The sequence below is a fragment of the Geotrypetes seraphini genome, chromosome 2 (assembly GCF_902459505.1).
Source record: "Geotrypetes seraphini chromosome 2, aGeoSer1.1, whole genome shotgun sequence".
Lineage (NCBI taxonomy): Eukaryota > Metazoa > Chordata > Amphibia > Gymnophiona > Dermophiidae > Geotrypetes > Geotrypetes seraphini.
The window spans coordinates 379,951,229-379,975,279 of record NC_047085.1 but is presented as its reverse complement, the minus strand read 5'-3'; the positions used below and the strand labels follow the sequence as shown (position 1 = coordinate 379,975,279).

The 24,051-nt window shown below is 44.7% G+C and overlaps 1 protein-coding gene across 2 annotated transcripts in view; it reads left to right on the top strand.

Annotated features, from left to right (window-relative positions):
* CTNNAL1 (catenin alpha like 1) overlaps positions 1–24,051 on the top strand; it is a 520,895-nt gene that overhangs the window by 340,467 nt on the left and 156,377 nt on the right. The window contains exons 5-7 of one of the 2 annotated variants that reach the window (XM_033930655.1): positions 3,101–3,190; positions 20,935–21,105; positions 23,361–23,561. In XM_033930655.1, the coding sequence (XP_033786546.1) occupies positions 3,101–3,190; positions 20,935–21,105; positions 23,361–23,561 (462 nt within the window). The remainder of the gene's footprint in view (positions 1–3,100; positions 3,191–20,934; positions 21,106–23,360; positions 23,562–24,051) is intronic. The other variant, XM_033930656.1, reaches the window with a different exon arrangement.

The window sequence follows — 24,051 nt, the reverse complement described above, 5'->3', positions numbered from 1 at the left end:
CAGGGCAGGATAAGATTAAGAGAAAAATCCTACACTCCATGCAGACCTGTCACTGTCAGAAAGCTTATTCAGTTTGAACAGCCTGTTAAAATCAGGGCTAGGGAGAAACCTGCCTGTAATAGCAGGAAGCAAGCCGGTGTGTGGAAAACCCTTCCCCCCCACCTTCTCAGAGGGGGAGTGGTTATCCACAGGATATAACGAGGCACAGGGGACATATGAGGAGAAGAGAGGAGAGAGGAGAGATGGGAGAATGGGAAGCTGAGAGGAGGCAGTCTCTCACAGACTGTCCCATGCTGAGGCAGATGAGTTACCTCCTGTCTGGGACACTGGAGTACAGCCAGAAGGAGAAGCCATGGAGGGGCAGGAAAGCTGTGTAGGAGCTGACACTCTGCCAACACCCATGGAGACCCAGTAAGCCTAAGATTGGGATTTAATTTCTTTATGCTGCAAGCTTGTCTCTTACCCGTTTGAAGCCAGTGAAGCTCTTCTGGGAAGCCACATTTTTGAGGTTTTCTGTAAAGCAGGAATGTGTGTGTTTTCTGACAAACCATTTTGAATGTATTTCCTGTATGATGATTCAGCTGGGAAATCTCGATGGTCCTGCTCAGCTGTGCCTGATTGCTACAGCAACGTTTAGAGGGAAACGTTTGCTTGATTTTGAACTCTGAATAATGCTGTGATTCTTATGTGTTCTGGACTGTTGGATAAAAGCATTACTTATCTGATTATTACTGCTCTGGTGAAGAGAACTGTATTTCTTGACTGATTAAAGTCCAGAAGCAGGGGACTGTACACAAGGCAGTGCTGACCCAGATTCAACTGCCTAATTATATTATTGTGAACCTTTGTATTTCATGCAATATCAGTCCATCTTGAACTACAAGGCTGTTGCCTATATTTTTTTGATTTATTCAACCAGTGGTTTAAATAAAGTTTATTTTTGCTTTGCCATTTCTGACTAAGATGCCTTTATACTTTGCATGCTGATAAGTTTGGAATGTGCCTGTTCTAAAGACCTGAAGGATCCCTTAGTGGAAAGGGACACGTCGGGTTTCAGCTTTGGTCACATTCCCAGGTGCTCGCTGCGCCTTACAGGAGCCCGGGTTGTGACAATCTGCATTTACCAAAAAGGACATACACAACATACCAGAACCCGACAGGCTATACGCAGGAGGCGAAGACGGGAAACTGATGATGGTCAGTCTACAAAAAGTATGAGCGACAAATCCCCTGGACTGGATGGCATCAATCCGAGGATCATTAAGGAACTGAAAGGGACTATAGCTGAACTGCTTCAACTAATAGCCAATCTGTCGATCAGATTGGGAAGGATTCCGGAAGACTGGAAGGTGGCAAATGTGACGTCGATCTTCAAAAAAGGTTAGAGGGGAGATCCGGGAAACTACAGACTGGTGAGTCTGACTTTGGTACCGGGAAATATGGTAGAGGTGCTGATAAAGGACCGCATCATTGATCACCTTGACAGACACAATCTGATGAGGACCAGCCAGCACGGCTTCACCAAAGGAAGATTTTGCTTGACGAACTTACTGCAACTGGCAGATAGACCCGGTCGACATTGTATATCTGGATTTTCGACAAGGTTCCGCACGAACGACTACTTTGAAAAATTGAGAGCCATGGAATAGAAGGTGAAATACTCACATGGATTAAAAACTGGCGAGCAGATAGGAAATAGAGAGTGGGGATAAATGGACAATACTTGGACTGGAAGAATGTCACCAGTGGGGTGCGAAGGGCTGGGTACTTGGACCCGTGCTCTTCAACATATTCATAAATGATCTGGAAATGGGTACGACGAGCGAGGTGATTAAATTTGCAGTCGATACGAAGTTATTCAGAGTAGTGAAGTCACAGGGGGTTTGTGAAGACCTGCAACCCGACATAACCACGCTCGAGAAATGGGCAGCGACATGGCAAATGAGGTTCAACGTAGATAAGTGTAAGGTAATGCATGTCGGTATCAAAAATTCCAGACATGAATACAAGATGTCCGGAGAGACCCTCCCAGGAATGAGATCTGGGAGTACTGGTCGACAAGTCAATGAAGCTGTCTGCGCAATGCACAGCGGCGGCAAAAAAGGCAAACAGAATGCTAGGAATGATTAAGAAGGGGATCACGAACAGATCGGAGAAGGTTATCATGCCGCTGTACCGGGCTATGGTACGCCCTTACCTAGAATACTGCGTCCAGCACTGGTCGCCGTACATGAAGAAGGACACGGTACTACTCGAAAGGGTCCAGAGAAGAGCGACTAAAATGGTTAAGGGGCTGGAAGAGTTGCCGTACAGTGAGAGATTAGGGAAGCTGGGCCTGTTCTCCCTTGAAAAGAGGAGACTGAGAGGGGACATGATCGAAACATTCAAGATAATGAAGGGAATAGGCTTAGTAGATAAAGACAGGTTGCTCACCCTCTCCAAGGTGGAGAGAATGAGAGGGCACTCTCTAAAGTTAAAAGGCGATAGATTCCATACAAATGTAAGGAAGTTCTTCTTCACCCAGAGATTGGTGGAGAACTGGAACGCTCTTCTGGAGTCTGTTATAAGGGAAAACACGCTCCAGGGATTCAAGACAAGGTTGGACAAGTTCCTGCTGAACTGGAATGAATGCAGGTAGGGCCGGTCTCGGTTAGGGCACAGGTCTTAGACCTGGGGGCCGCCGCGTGAGCGGACTGCTGGGCGCGATGGACCACTGGTCTGACTCAGCAGCGGTAATTCTTATGTTCTTACATTTCAGGTGCCTATTGCGGCCCTAGGGAAATGCCGAGGGTCATCTAAGCTTGCCTAAAGCCACTTCCAGGTGAAACCACGCTCACGTTTAACCTTAGGTGAACTTAAGCGTCCCTACGTGTCTCCCTCAACAACAACAGATGCCTTTGGTGTAGGTATCCTGCCTCGGTGTTTTTTTTTAAAAAAAGATGTGCGTCCCAATTGGCTGGTTAGACAGCAGTAGGATGCCTAACGCCACCTACAGTTGGGACGCTGTTTATAGAATTTGGCCCATTGTGTTTGTCTGAAAACTTTTTTTTCTCTTTTGAGTTTCTGGAGCCATTTAACACATTGAAATTTTATTTGCTAGGACTTGAAGGACGAAAAGAAAAAGGCAAAAATGGCTGCAGCTAGAGCGGTTCTGGAGAAATGTACAATGATGCTGCTCACTGCTTCAAAGGTGAGGCTTTAATTGGATTTCTTCTCTCAAAAGACTAGTAATCAGGAAAAAAAGGCTTTTTATGAGCCAAATTGGAAAGATCCTGGTAATAAAGGGACTTTTTTCCAAATCAAAGGGTTCCTTTTACTAAGCTGTGATAGCAGTTTTAGCGCATGCTAGACCTTAACGCCAGCATTCAGCTAGCGTTAGTTCTAGCCACGCAGCACAAGTTTAGCATGCGCTAAAATCCTGTGTGCGCTAAAAACGCTCTCGCAGCTTGGTAAAAGGAGCCCAAAGTGTGTTTGATATGTTGCAGCTGATACATTATTTACTGAATTGCGTAAATACTGTTTGGCAAAATAAAATTTGCTTGTTAATACCACTCTAGATGTATATATAAATGTTTGCGTTTGTAGCCATCATTGTTTGCAAACACTGTCCAGCAGGACAGGGGGTGCTAATTTTATAACAACAATAAACCAGAAAACAGCTTCTTAGAAAACCAGTATTGAAATACAGTAATACAAAAAAAAAATACAACAAAAACATTTTTATAGTTGTTGGACAATGGCTATAATCCACCTATGACTATGTAGCGCAACAATTACTTGCCTTCTGTATATATCATCATTGATCTGTTAATTCAACAGTGCCTTCAAAATCCAAATTTATATTATTCAAACAAAAAAAAAAAACCTAAATGACAGCCTAATAGCCTCCAAAGCAGCTAAACTGGACAGACAAATCACCACTCTGTTACCATTGACCACAGACTACAAAACCTTCAAGAAAGATATTAAAACCATACTTTTCAAAAAATACATAAAACCCTTCTAGCACGACCAGTCCCTACCCAACCCCCCCAACCCTCTCTATACCTTTAATACTATCTAATGTGCTTCTAATTACCCAACAAAGTCTAAAATGCTTCTAATTTACCCAACATTTATCACCTTAAGATCTCGACAACTCTTTGGTACTTCTTAAGTAAATATTATGACATCGCTTATGCTATTCTTGCAAACTATTAATGTAATTCTTGATAACTTTGATGTAATCCGCCTTGAACCGCAAGGCATTGGCGGAATAAAAATAACTAATGTAATATATTATATTCAAAGATAAAATGTGCAGATGAAACTTATCTTAATATGGAACAAATACAGTATCAATGATTATAGTCTGAACGCCGGTTCTTGTTCAGGGTGCAGCTTCTCATACAATCTCTGAAAAAGAGAATTCATTGTAAGTGACACAAAAATGACAAAAAAACCAAAACCCCCAGTTATCTGGTAGAATAGCATATATAGCCCCTTCCCCCTGTTTTACTAAGGTGCGCTATGCGTTTTAGCACGGGTTTAGCACACGCCAAATATACCCGCGCGCTAACCACTAACGTGTCCATAGACTAATATGCATGTGTTAGCGTGCGCTAAAATGCTTAGCGCACTTTTGTAAAAGGAGCCCATAGTGTCATCTTTCACTTCAAGGCAAATGATTCCTAGCAAGAAAATAGGACCCAAGCTGAAATACAGATTTTCATTAAAAAAGAACCAATCAAAATCAAATTTATTTAAAAAAATTTTTATACCGTTTAAACCAGTGGTTCCCATAACCTGTCCTGGAGGACCCCCAGGCCAGTCGGGTTTTCAAGATAGCCCTAATGAATATGCATGACAGAGATTTGCATATAATGGAGATGCCAGGAATGCTGATCTGCTCCATGCATATTCATTAGGGCTATCTTGAAAACCCGATTGGCCTGGGGGTCCTTCAGGACAGGTTTAGGAACCACTGGTTTAAACCCAAACGGCTTACATATCTTTACATACAAATCATAGTAATGAAATGCTAGGGTCCACCTTGTAGGTTAGCACCCAAGAAAAAATATCTGGGTATCACTGTAGACAATACGCTGAACCTTCCACCCAATGTGTGGCAGCGGCCAAAAAAGTGAACAAGATGCCAGGAATGATTTTTAAAAGAGATGGTAAACAAGACTAACAATGTTATAATGCCTCTGTAGCTTTCCATGGTGCGACTTCACCTGGAGTATTGCATTCAATTCTGGTCGCCTTATCTCAAGAAAGCTATAGCGGAACTAGAAAAGGTTCAAAGAAAGAGCGAGCAAGATGATAAAGGGGATGGAACTCCTCTCGTATGAGGAAAGACTAAAGAGATTAGGGCTCTTCAGCTTGGAAAAGAGACAGCTGAGGGGAGATATGATTGAAGTCTACAAATTCCTGAGTAGTGTAGAATGGATACAATTAGATCCATTTTTCACTCTCATCAAAATTACAAAGACTAGGGGGACATTCAGTGAAGTTAGAGGGTGATACTTTTAAAACCAATAGGAGGAATTTTTTTTTTCCACTCAGAATAGTTAAGCTCTGGAACGCATTGCCAGAGGAAGTGGTAAGAGCAGTTAATGTAGTTTGTTTTAAGAAAGCTCTGGACAGTTTCTGGAGAAAGGTCTATAGTCTGTTATTGAGAGAGACCTGGGGGAAGCCACTGCTTGCCCTGTATCAGTAGCATAGAATGTTGCTACTATTTGGGGTTTTGCCAGGTACTAATGACCTGGATTGGCCACTGTGGAACCAGGATACTGGGTTAGATGAACCATTGGTCTGACCCAGTAAGGCTATTCTTGCATTCTTAAAAATTGCCACGAATTAGGGGCAAGAACTTACAAAATAGTCTCATTTAATTCTCCAGGTTGTACAGTTTTCAATCTTATCTATCCATTGTTGTTCACTGTACTCGGTCACCACTAAGGCACAGAAGGGGGATACGATCGGTAATGTGCCATTTCAAATTAGACAAAGCATGACCCACAGACAGCCAATGAGAGAACAAAGGGGCTGTCCCATTCGTGGTATAGATCCTGCATTTGTGTTCATTTAGACACAACCTTATTTTACATTGTGTTCTCCCCACATACACCAAGGAGCAAGGACATACAATAAAAGCAGATTTACACATAGTGGAATGGTATGCGGTTATTCGGTTGCCATTAGATGGAGAGATGCAAGTATCACCCTCCAAAGCAAAAGAGCACCAGTTGCCATGCTTACACTTCCAATGTCCACAATGTCTCTCACATATCTGCTAAAACCTAAAATTAGGGAAGTAGATATTCAACTGCTGGTGGACAGCTTTTTGAGGGAGGTTTTGACAGCCGTCGGCTTTATCCCCAGATATTCCATGCCAGGCTGTTACTGGCCATCAGCATTGAATATCCAGGCATATGCAACTGGTTAAAACTTAGCCGATTCAGCCCTTAACCACACAACTGCTTCTCCCAGTGTTAAAAGAACAAAATGTAATGGGCTGGATTCTGCATCCGGTTCCAGTATTGGCCGGTCACATATCAATCATATACTGGCACCAGTTGCAAAAATCTCAGTCAGGTGTAAAGTAGATGCTAGAAATGTAGGCATTCCAGTGCCTAATTCACACTTTGGTGAATCAATTCAAATCGATTCTAAAGCACAGCAGTAGCAGTGGTGGTGGCTGGCCAACAGAAGCGGCACTCTGAACAGGCTGGTGCGGCTTGTCCCTCCTTGGCCTTCTCTATGCTGCATCAATAATGACATCACTGATGAGGTGACATAGGGAAGCTCTGGGAGGGCAGGCAAGGCCACAGGCAGCCTGTTCACAGTGCTGCTTTTGTTAGCTGGCCTCCACTGTTGCTGCTTTAGGAAGCCCGAAGTATGTCAGATCTCACTATGGGGTGGGGGGGGGGGTTGGTCGGGAGGTGCTGCTCAGGGGGGTGGGAGGGAGGGATGGAAAGCTGTTGTGCAGAGGATAGGAGGGATGGAAAGCTGCTTCACATGGGGGGAGAGAGGGAAAAGGAAGAATTGTTGGACATGGGGTGGAGAAGAGGAAGGGAGAGATGCAACAAAGAGGTAGAAAGGGTTGAGAGGGAGAAATCCTACATGTGGTGGAGGGGAGGGAGATATGCATGGAAACGAGTGAAGGAGAAATGTTGGGCATAGCGTGAAGGGCAGGGAAAGATGGTGCATAGGGAGAGAGAAATAAATGCACATGATAATGGAGGGGAGGAAGGGAGAGATGCTGAATGGAGGGGAATAGAGAGGTTTGACCTAGGGCCCAAGGCAGGGTGAGAGAGAGAGAGATGGTAGACAGTGGGAAAGAAGCAGAAATGTTGGATATGGCAGTGGAAGGGAAGGTACAAAGATAGAAGATGGATGGTAAGCACGGAGAAAGAAGAAAATGTCAAATAGGCAGGAAACCCTGGTGAGGAGTTACCAGAAGACAAAGAGAAACCCATGATTTGAATATTAAAATGACCAGACAACAAAAGGTAGAAAAAATAATTTTATTTTCAAATTTGTGATTACAATATGTCGGATTTGAAAAGTGTATCCTGCCAGAGCTGGTGTTAACTAAATGAAACTAATACAGGGGAAAAAGTATAAAACCAAAAAATATAAAAAAAATGGAAGCAAAAAATATACGTTGTGAGACAAAGGCTCCCAAACTATAAATCTAAATAACAAAAATCATTCACAAAATAATTTTTATGTGTTGGTAGGATATAGCTCAGAGACATGGAGGGATCAACAAGGGGGACGAATCCCGACCACCTCACCACCCAATCATTGCTTGATCCTCCATTTTTATTTTTTCTTGCAAAATGTCACTTATAATTAATAAAACTTGCACACTCTTCAAAAATATTTAAGAAGTGAAAAACCACTTAACTAATGGTTGGTTTCGATGTGGCACGTTTCGATTGCTGCTTCAGGAAACCATTCAGGCTGGAGTTCTAAAGTCCAAAAATGGTTTGTCAGCAAGAGCGGGTGAAATTCTGAAAAACATTAGTTCTTCCTTCTTACAGAGGCTCTTGGAATCGCTGCTTAACGGCCATTAACTAATGTGGTGAGGTGGTCGGGGTTCGTCCCCCCTTGTTGACCCCTCCATGTCTCTGAGTTATATCCTACCAACATATTCAAATGATTTTGTGAATGATTTTTGTTATTTAGATTTATAGTTTAAGAGCTGGTGTTAAGACAGCGAGCGTGAGCTACGACCTAACAGAGAGAGGAGAAGTCTTTTTTGTTTGTTTGTTTTGTTTATAGTACAATGCCGGCATTGTTTGTCACCAATTAAGTTAGGCGGCAGTAGGATGCTTACTAACTTTTGGAATCCCTACAAGAATCAGGATCTATGCTCCTAAATCTATGTCTAACATTCATTTTCCTAGATATGAGCTAAGTTTAAGTGCCTAGTGCTGAGAACCTAAGTTTTCTCTCACTTTAAAGGTGTCTCTGCTGCTACCCAGTTTTAGGCTCTTAAATTTTGAGTATAAAGTTGCACACTCAGCCCTAGTAAATTTTCCAAGATGTCAGTTTTGTAGCCTAACTCTCTATGTTAGGATCATAAATCTTTTGAATATTGTTTAGATCTCAACCACTTTTTCCAAAAAAAATTTCACATTATTTCTTTAGACTCAGTGGCCTCCATTCTCTTTATTTCTGATTTAATCTTGTGTGCTAGCTTTACTGGTTTGGGCATATTCACCTTCTTTTCTATAGTTGCCTCTCTACGTCCTCCAGACATTTGCTATTTTTAAATTACGCTGTCTTCAGGATACATCACTCATGAGAGAATCCTCTTTTTTCATCATGAATTTGCTGATGAGTTTATGTAGGTTCTAGTGTTTAATCATCTGTGTCTCCTCTTTTTTTTAATATGCCATCTTGCAGGAAGGTGGTGCTGGTTTCTCAATTCGATTGTCAATGTTACCATGCCATACAATATTTGCATGTCTGAATAACTAGATTTTCTTTCTGTCTCTGATTTAAAAAGCATTAGAGTTCAGATGTTTTCTGAAAGTGTCTTAGGCAAATTTGGCAATATGCCATTTTCTACTTTAGGCTGCAAGTCAGAGCTCATAGTTCTTTATTCTTCCTTTAGTCTGCTTGCAGATGTGTATTTAATTTGTTTATTTGTTTGATTAATTATTAATGAACTGTCTTCCTGCTCCACAGATGTGCCCAAAGCAGCATACAGCTTTAAAAATGATGATAAAAACAGTAATCTAAAAAGCAAAAACAGAAAAGGCTAATAAATGTACCAAAGGGCTCATTTTCAAAAAAAAGAAAAACATCCAAAAGTAGCATAAATGGGCAGATGGACATTTATCGCACCAAATTTTCCAATTCGCTATTTTTTAAATATATTTTATAGACAGATTTCTATGGTGATTGTATGCAGTGCATCTAAATCTGAAGGGTGCGTGTTCAAGGTATGGCTTGGGTGAGACTAGGATGTGCTTATGATTTGGACATTTTTCTGCAATAATCAAACATTTTAGAAAACGTCCAGTGCACAGTTTGGGCATTTGGGGTTAAACCTGTTTTAACAGCAAATAAGTTCCAAAACGGTGCCCAAACAGACCGATGACCACTGGAAGGATGAAAGCATGACCCACTTCCATACTTCACTGATCCCCTCCCACCCCTAAATATGTGAATGAAATGGTACATACCTGCCTATATGATAGCTTCAAATGTTATGGCCAGTCCTAGTAGAGCAGCAAACAGGTTCCTGGAGTAGACAAAATACAATCTAATCTCAACACTACCTCACTACCAACACCATCTCCTCACAAGCCAGACAGAATACTTAAACTTACAACTAGAGAGTTGCGCGGGGACAGAAATCCCACCCGTCCCCACCCGTCCCTGCCAAAGTCCCACCCGTCCCCGTGAGGAATCCCTCCGTCCCCACCCGTCCCCGTGAGGAATCCCCTCCGTCCCCACCCGTCCCCGCGAGGAATCCCCTCCGTCCCCGCCCGTCCATATAAACTTCAGAAATAGTTATTTCATTTAATTATGCTACTGAATTAAAGGCTCTGGTAGAAACCCATTTACAAATAAGCAAAAAGACTTTATTAATTTGAAAATATTAATTGGGAAGAATACATACTTTGCAAATGGGTTTCTACCAGAGCCTCTAATGTTTATAAATTTTTATCAACACAACTAATATACTACTTTATCCTGAAGCAAAATAAAAAAAAAGAAATATAATTCTTTTCCTACCTTTGTTGCCTGGTTTCTGCTTTCCTCATGTTCTCATTCAATTCCTTCCATCCACTGTCTCTCTTCCTTCTGCATCTTCCATTTGCTCTGTTACTGTGCCTCTCCCTTTCTTCCCCCTTCCAAATTGGTCTGGAACCCATCTTCTTCTCTCCGCTCCCCCATAGTCTGGCATCTGTCTTCTTCCCTGCCAGTGTCTTCTCCCTACTCTCTCTTCCCCATTTCCTTTCAGCGTCCTTCTCCCCCCCATCTTCCCCATGTCCTGTCAGCGTCCTTCTACCCCCTCTGTCTTCCACATGTGCTTTCAGTGTCCTTCTCCCCCCTCTGCTTCCCCATGTCCTTTCAGCGTCCTTCTCCCTCTCTGTCTTCCCCATGGCCTTTCAGCGTCCTTCTCCACCCACCCCCCGTCTTCCCCATGTCCTTTCAGCGTCCTTCTCCACCCCTTTGTCTTCCCCATGTGCTTTCAGCATCCTTCTCCCCCCTCTGTCTTCCACAAGTGCTTTCAGAGTCCTTCCCCCCCCCGCCCTTCCCATGGCCTTTCAGCGTCCTTCTCCACCCCTTTGTCTTCCCCATGTCCTTTCAGCGTCCTTCTCCACCCCTTTGTCTTCCCCATGTGCTTTCAGCATCCTTCTCCCCCCTCTGTCTTCCACAAGTGCTTTCAGATTCCTTCACCCCCCCCGCCCTTCCCATGGCCTTTCAGCGTCCTTCTCCACCCCTTTGTATTCCCCATGTGCTTTCAGCGTCCTTCTCCCTCCTCTGTCTTCAAGTGCTTTCAGAGTCCTTCCCCCCCTCCTCCCGTCTTCCTCATGGCCTTTCAGCGTCCTTCTCCCCACTCCTTCTCTACCGCCCCGGGTGCAGTACAGCCGGCCAGGTCCCCTTACTTTTGTGGCACTTCCCCGACCGACTGACAACAGCCCCGGTCCGACAAACCTCCCTGCCCTTAACTGCGAATCTAAATTACCTTATTACAGCTGCTGTAAGAAGATAATTTAGATTCGCGGCTACAGGGCAGGGAGGATTGTCGGACCGGGGCTGTTGTCGGTCGGTCGGTCGGGGAAGTGCCACAAAAGTAAGGGGACCTGGACGGCTGTGCGGACCGCCCCCTCCCTTGGTAGCCACTCGAACCGCGAGGCTACTCTCCTCCTTACCTCACTGCCTGCAGCACAGAGCCAAACGGAAGTCTTCCCGACGTCAGCGCTGACGTCGGAGGGAGGGAGGGCTTTGTTTAAGCTCTCCCTCCCCTCCGACGTCAGCGCTGACGTCGGGAAGACTTCCGTTCGGCTCTGTGCTGCAAGCAGAGAAGGTAGGGAGAAGAGCCGCGCGACTGAGTACATCCAGCTTTGTTTAAGCCCTCCCTCCCCTCCGACGTCAGCGCTGACGTCGGGAAGACTTCCGTTCGGCTCTGTGCTGCAAGCAGAGAAGGTAGGGAGAAGAGCCGCGCGACTGAGTACATCCAGCCCCGCAGGAACCCCGCGACCCTTGGAGGCGTCCCCACGGGATCCCCGCGACCCTAGGGGGTGTCCCCACGGGATCCCCGCGACCCTAGGGGCGTCCCCACGGGATCCCCGTGACCCAAAGGGGGAACCCGCGGGATGCCCGCGGGTCCCGCGGGATTCCCGTTGTCCCCGTTCCCGTGCAGCTCTCTACTTACAACTAGGAACATAACTCACTTTGAAACTGTCACCCATGATGACTTCACCAAGATACTAGACACTATGGGGCTCATAATTTAAAAAAAAAGTCCAAAAAAAGGCCTAAATCGGTACTTGGACGATTGTCCAAATACCGATAATCAAAGCTGGTTTTAGATGTATCTAAAACCAGCTTAGGCCTTTCCCCTGCCTCTAAATGCCTAGAGCGAAAAGAGGCGTTTTTAGAGGAGGGTAAAGGACGGGAGGTGGGCCAACCTAGACTTAGTCGTACAGCAAAGTATAACCAAAAACTTGAGCAGATTGCCTAGTTGGAACTTATGCTTTTTGACATCTACCAAGTCAAAACAGATATAAGATCTGAAAAGGGGCCGCTGAGATGATCGCGGCTGCCGCGATCAGCTCAGCGGCCCCGGCAACCTGCCCACCCCTCAAAGCAACGATTGCGACAGGAGAGATGCCTCTCCCAAATCGTGATTGCCCCACCCTCGAACTGCTGCGACCCGTGGCAGGAGAGATACCCAACCCCTCCTGCCCACAGTGAACCCCCACCCCTAAAATACGGGCAGGATGGAGCCCAGGCCCTCCTGCCCACAATGTACCCCCCACGACCGTCCCCCAAACCCCCGATCGGCCCCCCCGAACCCCTGATCGCCCCTAAAACCCTGTGACCTCCTGACAACCACCCCACCCCAACACCCCCCTTCACTTACATTAGTTGGCCAGATGGATGGGTCCTAAGCCCGTCTGCCCGGCAGGCCCGCCATCCTCCGAATGGGCCAGGCACCTAAGGCCCTGCCCACAGGAGGAGGCTAAGGCAACTGGGCCAATTCTGGTTGGCCCAGGCGCCTAAGGCCCCTCCTGTGGTCAGAGTCTTAGGCGCCTGGCCCAATCAGGCCCTAAGGCCCGCCATTCAGAGGATGGCGGGCCTGCCGGGCGGACGGGCTTGGGACCCATCTGTCTGGCCAACTAATGTATGTGAAGGGGGGTGGGGGTGGTCGGGGGAGCTTATCAGGGGTTCAGGGGGCGGTCGTGGAGAGGGGTGCGTTGTAGGCAGGAGGGCCTGGGCTCCCTCCTGCCTGTATTTTAGGGGGGTCACTGTGGGCAGGAGAGGTTGGGTTCCCTCCTGCCTTTATTTTAAGGGGAGTGTCGCTGTTAGCAGGAGGGCCTCAGATCCCTCCTGCCCGTATTTTAAGGGGGACCATGGTGTTCGCGCCTCGGCAGGAGGGATTGGGCTTCCTCCTGCCAGTATTGGTTCAGGGGTGGGGGGGGGGGGGGATCGTAGCAGGAGAGATTGGGTATCTGTTCTACTGCGATCACCCCTTCCCTCGAACTGCCATGAACCACGGCAGGAGAGAATGGGCATCTCTTCTGCTGTGGGTTGCAGCAGTTTGGGGGTGGGGTGATCGCGGCAGGGGATATGAGCCATGTGTTGTGTTGGGGGGGGGGAGGTGAATTCTGTAACCGGTGTTGTTTTTGACAGACTCCGGTTACAGAATCCAGATTTTAGGCGAAGGACTAGCCCCTCCTTCGCCTAAAAGGTCTTGTTTTGGGCATTTGGGATAGGCTATTTTTTGTTTGATAATGTGTTGTAAGTTTAGACGTAGTGGTAGTCTGGGCATTTAAAATGCTGAAAGTAGAGGTAGGCCATTCTCAAAAAAAATCTCATTTTGGACGGAGTTTTTTGAGAATGGACATTTTTCCTGCTGCTACTTTCAGCGTTTAGGGCCTTAGGCCAAAAGGGGACTTAGACTTTTTTGATTATGCCCCTCCACTTGCCCTTCTGGCTCCATCCTAGACTCCTGCCCTCCACACCTCCTAGTGGCTGCAAAAGATGCCTTCATAAACTCCATCCTTCCTCTCATCAACACTTCTCTACAATCAGGCTCAGTGCCCACAAATTGGAAATGAGCAATCATCAGACTAATCAAAAAAAAAAACCAAACAACAACACTCAACTCTACCATGCCCAGCAACTGTAGACCTATCACCAAGATCCTGGAAAAAAACTGTGCTCAACCAATTTCACTCCTTCTTCAACAAACAAAGAGCCATATCCACCTATCAATCAGGATTCAGGAGAGTCCATAGTACTGAAACCGTCCTTCTAGACATCATTGATGACTGTTGAAAACTCATGGATAAGGGTAATGATGTCCTTCTGGTGCTACTGGATCTCAGCACAGCATTCAACACTATTGACCATCCTCTCCTCATAACACAATTCTCTGAAATTGGCATCCAAGATACTACATTACATTGGTTCACTTCCTTCCTGAGTAAGAGATCCCAAAGTGTACTACTCAACACTGCCCTATCAAAACCAAAACCAATCAAATACTGTGTTCTCCAAGGGGCTCTACTTGTCCCCTCTATTATTTAATCTCTACATTAGACCTGCCTAGACATAGCCCACAAACACCAAATCCAGATTCACTCTGCTGATGACTCCAACTATATATACCACTGGGAAAAATCCATGACTCTCAGATCACGAAACTACAAAACTGCCTCTCAGAAATCAAAATTGAATGTCCATCAACAAACTACAACTAAATGCATCCAAAACAGAACTCTTTTGGATCCTCAAAGAACATTGCATCTACATCCATCCCTCTCTGCTCTGGGAATCGACTATCATAACTGCAAAAGACCAAGCACACAGCTTGGGAATACTCCTTGACTCCAACCTATCGCTTTCCAACCATATCTCTCAGGTGGTCTCTTCTTCATTCTACTACCTGTGACAACTCTGAAAATTAAGGAACTACTTCTCTGAATCTGACTTCACCCAACTTCTCTATGTCTTTGTCCTCTCCCGCATAGACTACTGACTCTATTTATTGGACTCACAGCAAAAAATATACTGTGCAGTGTCTTCAACATATACAAAATGCAGCAATCAGACTTCTAAAGAACCTTCGCGTCCATGACTCTGTCTCCCAGGCCCTATCATCATCCCACTGGCTACCCATAGCTAAACGCTTTGTCTTCAAGAGCTTGATGCTAGTGTACAAATCCTTGCACAATATGGCGCCTGGCTACATGTCAACTAAGCTTCCTCCATATGTTCAGAACAGGCCACTCTGCTCCCAGGAGGAAACACTCTCTGGACATGCCCTTCAATTACAGAACACCAGATGACGATCCTACTCCCATTTTGTACCAAGCTGCTGGAATCAACTGCCCCCACAGATTAGATCTCTCGAAGGGCTCCTGAACTTTAGGAAGGCAATAAAATCTCATCTCTTCACCTAATCCCCCTACCTATTGCCGTATGATTCTAAATGTATATTGAAACTACTGGAATTAGCTCCTCTGTATATGTCAAATTAGGATGAACACATTGTATTGTAAGTATGGCAAATTATAACCCTTTTTGACTATATTATGTATGTTAACCTGTAACCCATTCTGAGCATGTTGAGAAGTACAGAATAAAAAAACTAATTAAAAAAATAAATAAAACTGTAGAGTTGGGGACTTAGATCCATATCCCTCTCTAATTGCTACATTTGCAAAATGTGTAAGCCTTCCAAAACCCACCTAAATTCCACTGTACCTGCAAGCATAAGGGCTATTGGTGTATTATACAGTTGGGTGGGTTTTGGAGGGCTCATCATACACTATAAGGAGGTTATGGTGAGATATGTATCTGGACCTTTTTATGTGGAATTCACTGCAGCGCCTCCTAGGGTGCCTCACTGCTCTGCTGAGATGTCTGTGTGGCTGGTCTACTAAAAATGCTGGCCTCTCCTACATCCCAATAACTTTTGTGCATTTTTCTTTTGGATTTGTTTTTCAAAAATGGTTCAAAAAGATAAGTGTACTAAGGACAAGCACATCTGAGAAATGGCCAATTTCGAAACAAAAAGGCTGTATTCTGCAAAATGTCCAAACTCAGATTTGGATGTCATACAAAAATACCCCTCCACATGTAAAAAAACATGAAGCTGTAGTAATAACTCAAACCCATTCTGGCTCCTATTTTACTGTTTTTCCCAAGGCAATTTCTCCAGATGGGATAGATTTGCACATTTTTCATGTTGAGACTTAAAAAAAAAACACATTTATGTCAAAGGTAGAGTTTTTTTACACCTATGATAGAACAAAGACAGTTGTTTAAATATATTATGGTGCTGTTGTATGGTTTTGAGGCTTTTTCTCCACCTTGATTTATTTTGACATATTGAGCCTCAAGTGATCTGCCCTCCACTGGACACACTATAACAATTATTTAGTGAGTTTGATAGCTTTGCACATACCATGACAAGGATGAACCTCACTGCTAAGTCAGAACATGTGGGATGTTCCTCCTTATAGGAACAGCAATGTATTTGTGATGTGTCATGATGTGTCTTTATGGTACTATTTGATAGCCATGAAGGCCCATTTTACAAAGAACATTGAGATGGGAATGTAGACGTCAAGGTCAGGCACAGTTCCTCTACTATTTTACAAAAGACTATACCAACCATGGAGCTTTTTTTAAATATCTAGAAGAATATAAACAAATACAAGGGAACATGTACTGGCATGTTCAGTGTGAGCAGTAATATTAAAAAGCTGCATGTGAGACAAAAAGTGTGCCCTGCTCTCTCCAAATATACATTCTGCAACTTTTTTTTAAATGACTGCTTTGGAGAGACAAGAATTCTTTTATCTCCTGATACTGACCCTGATCTCCCTTGACCTAGCAAGATCCTCCTGAACACCCCCCTCATGCTTTGATCCCACCTCCCCCTTTGGAGTTTTCCCTGTTACCTAGTGGTGTGGGCAGGAGCGATCCTTGAAAACTTCTGCTCTGTGGGCAGTGGGGTTCAAAATGGCACTAGTACTCTCCCCAGTGTTACCACTAGGGTGTCAAGCTGCAAAATTAGGGCTAACCAAAACTGCAGTGGTGGAGTGGAAGTGTTGATGAGGTTCTCAGGCCTGCTGGCACAAAAAGAATTCAGCAGTGCAGGAGTGGAAGTACCAGTGAGACCTAAGAAGAGGCTTCTCCCATGATGGCATAGGAGTTGGTGAGATTTCCAACCCCTTCAGTAGAAGAAGAGGCTCCAGATTGCAGCAAGGAAAAAGTGGAAGTGCTGGCAAGGTTTGCTGGTACATTAAGAAGCTGCTCACCACAGCGTTATTGGAATGGAAGTGTCAGTGAGGTTCCCAGGCCTGCTGGTACAAAAAGAAGCAGATAACCTACTACTACTAATCACTTATATAGTGCTGACAGGCGTATGCAGCGCTGTACATTTTGATATTTATAGACAGTCCCTGCTTGCAATCTAACATTGACAGACAGACAAGACATATAGGGTTGGGGATGCAGCACCCAAGGTGAGAGAAGTTAGAAGTCGTAAGCACTCTTGAAGAGGTGAGCTTGAAGAGGTCTGACAGAGACAGAGCCCACTGTAGGGATTTGGGCAGCTTGTTCCAAGCATAAGGCCAGCAAGGTAGATGGGATGGAGTCTGGAGTTGGCAGTTGAAAAGAAGGGCACAGATAGAAGGTACTTACTAGCTGAGCAGAGCTCATAGGGTGAACATAGGGGGAGATAAGTGAAGAGAGAGAGTGAGGGGCAACTGAGTGAGTGTATTTGTAGTTCAGTAAGAGGAGTTTGAATTGTATTCGGAAACAGATGGAAAGCCAATGAAGTGACTTTAGAAGAGGGGTAATGTGAGTATAGCAGCTCTCCTGGAATAGGAGTCGTGCAGCTGAATTCTGGATGGATTAGAAGGGAGAAAAATGGCTAAGCGAAAGGCCTGAAGTTGAGTAGTGGAGTAGTGCTTGCTAATGAAATGAAAAGGAAAAGGGCGTGGAAAGAGAAAGAGAGGAGAGGGGGTTAGACTAAACAACACTTCAGCGTTTACAGGACTCATGCAGTACTGAAGCTTCTTTAATGTTCAGGTCAGTCTGGGAGGAGGTAGAGAGTGAATGCAACAGGTCCAGCAGTGGGAAGGGAAGGTGGGGGGGAGATGCTTGACATTGGGTGGATATAGGGAAGGGGACATGAGATTCTAGCCGACTGGGGGGTGGGGAAGGTGAATTAGAGCACAGTTCTTCAACCGCTGGTCCGCGGACCGGTGTCGGTCCGCAAAAAAATGTTGCCAGTCCGCAAAGGATTCGGGTCCCCAGCCACAGCAAAAAGTGGCGTCGTCAGCTGACGTGCAACTTCCTGTTGCCGTCGCTATGCCGACACTCCTGCCTTCCACTTCCTACTCCTACCCCATATGTCTCCGCACCCCCAGACAAGCAGGGGCAGCTTTGTGTGCTTTTAACTTCGGCACACAGCTGCCCCTAGGCAGTATTTTAGCGCGGTTTCATGAGGCAGACTCGGGGCCTTTGATAGGCCTGCCCATAGCGCATCATCAAAGCGGGCCGGCCTACCAAAGGGAGAAGGTGGGAGAAGAAAGGGAGAAGGTGGGGGAAGGTACTGCTGGACAGGGGAGGAGGAACATTGGAAGGAAACAGCTGGCAGGGAGATTAGAGGAGGGGAAGGAGTCAGGATGGAATGGAGAGATCAGATGAGGGAAAGGGGAGAGACGAGGAATGACAAGGTAGAGAGAGATTGATGCTGGGAAGGGGGGTCAGATGAAAAATAAGGAAAGAGGGACAAAGATGCTAGATCTGGTGTAGGAGAGAGGGGCATAGAAAGAACTCAGATACCATATGGAAGGGGAAGGGGTAGAGGGCAGACAGTGGATGGAAGAGGCAGATGCTGGATTGAAGAGACAGAGGGCAGACGCTGGATGGAAGAGAGTGAAAAGAAGATGAAAGCAGAAACCAGAGACGACAAAAGGTAGAAAAAAATAATTTTATTTCTATCTTGTGATTAGAATATATCAGATTTAAAATATGTATCCTGCTAGAGCTGATGTTAGACATAACTGGGGAGTGCAAAGCCCAGGCAGTGCGTCTTTAGCTTCCAGCTGGCTTAGGGCTCTCTCTGACCAGGAGGCAGTTGCCCTAGTTCCACTCCCCTAACACCATTCCTGCCATGTGTGACTGTGGTATTCTGTTAGCATGATATTTGTGTAGCATTCTGTAATAATTTGGCTTATTCAGTTTTCTTGATAGTAGAGGGGATATATGTGAAGGGGAGGGGAGACGGGGGTTTTGTTGATCCTTGCCCTGTATTATTTATATTTATAAAATGACAATTGTACAGAATATTGTTTCTTTTTATACTTTAATCAAATATGTTCAATATAAAATCATAACTATTTGAGGCTTGTGCGGATGGGATCAAATGGTTAATGGGACCGAGCTCGCGGGGATGGGGCGGCAATGGGGTTTTTAAAAATTTCAGTCTTATTAGTTTGCCGGTCCACGAAATAATTATTTTATTTCCGCCGGTCCATAGGTGTAAAAAGATTGAAGAACACTGAATTAGAGAGTGTAAGGGAGATTCTGGTTGCTGGGGGAGGGGATGTAGAGAGGCGAAGGGGGTGGTGCTGGACACCTGGACGGAGGTAATAAAGGAAAAGAGAGGTGCTCAACTATGAAGGTATGCAGAGGGTATGACCTTGAGGGAGGGCAGCATTATTGAAGGTTTGCCTGGGGTTTACAATACTCTTGGGCTGGCTCTGGAAGAGAAATACAGGGGGAAACCATCCAGTAGTATCATATCACTTTTATTTCTCATGTCTATTTCATGCAGTACTCCTTAAGCTTTCCCTATATTTAGAGTGCCTTAAAAACTCACACCATGATCCACAATGTCATTCATAACACCACATTTACTCACAGAGTATCCTTTAGTACTTAGAACCCATTTTTCACATTTTGACTCACTAACAGCACACTTTCCACCTCTCATATTCCTTCCATACACTCTTGCCACTCTCCCAGCCCCCAGGCATTCACAGCTGGATTCCTGCTACTCATCCTCTCAGCCTTCCACCGTTCAGCAATAGAGTAGGCATCCCGGATGGTGTGAATAACATGAAGAAAGACTTAGCGAAGCTTGAAGAATGGTCTGAAATTTGGCAGCTAAAATGTAATGCTAAGAAATGCAAGGTCATGCATTTGGGCTGCAAAAGCCCAAAGGAACGATAGTTTAGGGGGTGAAGAACTTATGTGTACAACAGAAGATTGGGACTTGGGTGTGATTGTATATGATGATCTTAAGGTGGCCAAACAGTTTGCAAAGATGATGGTGAAAGCTAGAAGGATGCTAGGGTGCATAGGAAGAGGTATGGCCAGTAGGAAAAAGGAGGTATTGATGCCCCTATATAAGACTCTGGTGAGACCTCATTTAGAATATTGTGTACAATTCTGAAGACCGCACCTTCAAAAAGATATAAAAAAGATGAAGTTGGTCCAGAGGAAGGCTACTAAAATGGTGCGTGGTCTTCATCATAAGGCGTATTGGGACAGATTTAAAGATCTCAATCTGTATACTTTGAAGGAAAGGCGGGAGAGGGGAGATATGATAGAGATGTTTAAATACCTATGTGGTGTAAATGCACATGAGTCGAGTCTCATTTGAAAGGAAGTTCTGGAATGAGAGGGCATAAGATGAAGTTAATAGGGGATAGGCTCAGGAGTAATCTAAGGAAATACTTTTTTACAGAAAGGGTGGTAGATGCATGGAACAGTCTCCCAGAAGAGGTGACGGAGACAGAGACTGTGTCTGAATTCAAGAAAGCATGGGATAGGCACGTGGGATCTCTTAGAGGAAGAGATAATGGTTATTGTGGATGGTCAGACTGGCTGGGTTGTTTGGCCTTTATTTGCCATCTTGTTTCTATGTTTCAGCCCTTTTATCAATTAACTGCCTCAGCTCCACCCTGCTGCCCTCTCATAATCCCACCATCAATTCATTCATTTACCTCCCACAAGTCCTTGTAATCTCCACTCCCTATCATTTATACACACACTCCAACAGTGAAACATGCTTGTGTAACACTTAATTGGGTGAACTTTACAACTTGTTTTCCTTATTGACAGATTTGCCTAATATTTTATTTTTATGCTGTATATAGTGAAGATCATCCTACTTGAATTCTAGAAGGTGGGAGTAGCAAAACTGTGTATCTTTTTTGGTTACAGACATGTTTGAGGCATCCCGACTGTGAGTCAGCACGCATGAATAAAGAAGGGGTCTTCCACAGAATGAGGATGGCGCTGGAGCAGGTGGTGGAGATAGTGACTGATGCGAGATTGAATGGGGAAGTTGAAGTGGTGCCTGTTAGTATCTATACAGGGATCAAAGAATTCAAGGTGAGAACAATGGTAGCATAAATTGAACTTTTTAAAATTATTGTATGTATTTAATTCTCAGTATATCATACAACCATCCACAGAAACTTGAACAAGGAGAATGGCCAAAAGAAAAGAAGCAGGCTATGTTTATTATATCTATTATTAAATGCGGTTAATGTTACCACCTCTTAAACCAAGGGACCTGACACGGTCCGTGTTTCGGTTAACACGTCTTCATCAGGGGTCCAAGATTGATAAGGTTTCAAATTAAACCGAAAATAAACATGAGCCTGTGTAAATCAAGGGTAATCGCTGACCAACGGTCTCAGTGTAAACTTACACTGAGACTCAGGCTCATGTTTATTTTCGGTTTAATTTGAAACCTTATCAACCTTGGACCCCTGATGAAGGCGCATCAAGCCCAGTATCATGTTTCCTAAGGCGGGCAATAAAGGTCACAGGTACCTGGCAAAATCCCAAAAGATTAAAACAGATTTTATGCTGCTTTCCCTAGAAATAAGCAGTGGATTTTTCCATCTTATTAATGGCTTAAGGACTTTTGTTTTAGGATGGATTTGTATGCATTTATATAGTCTTCTTATGTGCTTCCCTTTCCAGTCAGTAAAACTGGAAATTCATATCACCCCCCTCTGTGGCTGAGGTCTAGATGCACAAAACATGGTCGTTAAGACCATGTGAGTTGCTGTTGGCAGATTTTTTGACCAACTCTGGAATAGCGATTGATGTTCCAAGTTTCCATTCAAATGATTTGCATGGAGGTTCACCCTAATCCCAGCTGACCAATCACTTTGAGAGCGACTTCGACACATGCACAGAGCCAGTTTGGGGAAACCCGAACAGCTGAGTGGCAAGGGAAGCCCCAAAGCAGCCTCCTGCTACTTAGCTGTTGGGGCTTTATTCTTTTTTTTTTTATTGCATAGATGTTGTGCGTGTGTTATGCACAATATCTGCCCCATTTTAAAAAAAATGTCATGATGACCCATCCCGGAAACAGAATAGAGGCAGGAGGAATGTCTACTCCCTCCTGCCACTGAGGATCCCCCCCCGTGCCAGCCAAAATCAGCAGGAGGGATACCCACTCCCTCCTATCCACTGCTAACCCCCCGGATTGAATCCCCCCCCCGAACCGACCCCTCCCCCGCTCCCTTTCCTACAAAAAAATCAGCAGGAGGGATGTCCATTCCTTCCTGCCACTGGATGCACCTGAACCCTCCCCCCCAAATACCTAGAAATTAGTTGACACCGGGAAGAGGAAGGCCTGCTATTTTGCAGTGATAGGCCTGAAGAGCAGGAGGGACTGGGCATCCCTCCTGCTGTCAACTAATTTCCAGGTATGGGGGGTTTCTGTGTGGTGTAGGGAGGTTTCAGGGGCATCAGGTCTCAGGAAGGAGTGGGCATCCCGCCTGCTGATTTTTTTCTTTCTTTGTAGGAAGGGGAGAGGGAAAGGGGGGGGGTCACGGTAAGCTAGAGGGAGTTGGCATCCCTCCTGATTATGGCTGTTGCTAGAAAGTTCCACGGTGGGCAGAAGGGAATGGGCATCCCTCCTGTAGATTTTGGCTGGCATGGGGGGTGTTCCATGGGGGGGAGGGTTCAACGGTGGCTGGAGGGAGTGGGCATCCTGTCTGCTGATTTTTTTTTTTCTTTGTAGGAAGAGGAGAAGGGAAAGGAGGGGTCTTTTCAGGTGTGGGGGATGCAATGGAGGGGAAGGTGAAGGCCTGCCATTTTGCAGTTGCGAGCCCGAGGAGCAGAAGGGACTGGGCATCCCTCCTGCTGTCAACTAATTTCTATGAATAGCTATTTGGGTACCAGCTCTGTATATCAAAGGTATTCAGCTAACTTCTGGCAGCCACCAAAGACTTGGATATTCCATACTGGTAGCTAGATATAGACTGCTACTGAATATCTGGATCTAAATTGGCCTATGGTGGCCAACATTTTTTTAAAAAATGCTGACTGCCTTGGACTGAACATTGCTTGGAGTTTTTGTAGTGTTTTAATAACTCTGAATAATGAGTGTGCTTCCTGTTCATAGTGTTAATTTTAAAATTCAATCTGAAACCACAATATTTAGGTGAATCCATCTTTTTTTGCAATTATCCTTTCAATTTTTATTTTATTTCATTACTTTATACTTCACTACTACTAAAATTGTTAATTGATACCCATGAATCATAATGCCCTAAAAACGCTTACATTGCTATTATCTGGATCCACAGTTCGTTTAAATGGACTTTGAACATTTTCTTTTGCAGAGCAAAGTGGAAGGTCTTCGGGAAAACTTGTATTTTCTCTCTAAGGAGAGTCTTTCCCTGATGTTGGAATTGATCCTGGAACACACGGAGGATTTTACAGATTCAGCATATACCAGCCATGAATGCCGAGAACACATCCTGGAGCTCTCCAGGCAAGCAAAGATGGAGCTGGAACAACTGGTTTCCGTATGGATGCAAGCTGTAAGAGCTTTTTAACAAAGCAAATTCCCTTAGTTCTGAGAAATTTCTTACTTTAGATAGAAATATTTTTCATTTCTTTACTTGTGCATGAGCTCTGCTTAGTGTATACTTTTTCTGCAAGAATAAAGGTGTTTGTTGATACTTCTTCATTGTTTTTATCCATAATGATGATAGGAAATTATGGAGCATCTTTTTGGTATTAGTTAGAGAATGACATGGTGACAAAATTCATCACCGTTCCCGTGCATAACCGCAGGATACTATCCCCGTGTCATTCTTTAAGAAGAGAAGGAAGACTCAGAGTATGAATGGGCACAACCACTGACCCTCAAGCCTTGCATGAAAGAAGGCTGGTGTAGAAGGACTGAGGTTGAGATAGACACTAAAGAATAACACAAGATTGTTTTCCGCATTTATTCGCGGGGACAGGAACGGTAATAAATTTTATCACTGTGTCATTCTCTAGTATTAGTGTCATAACATAAGAACA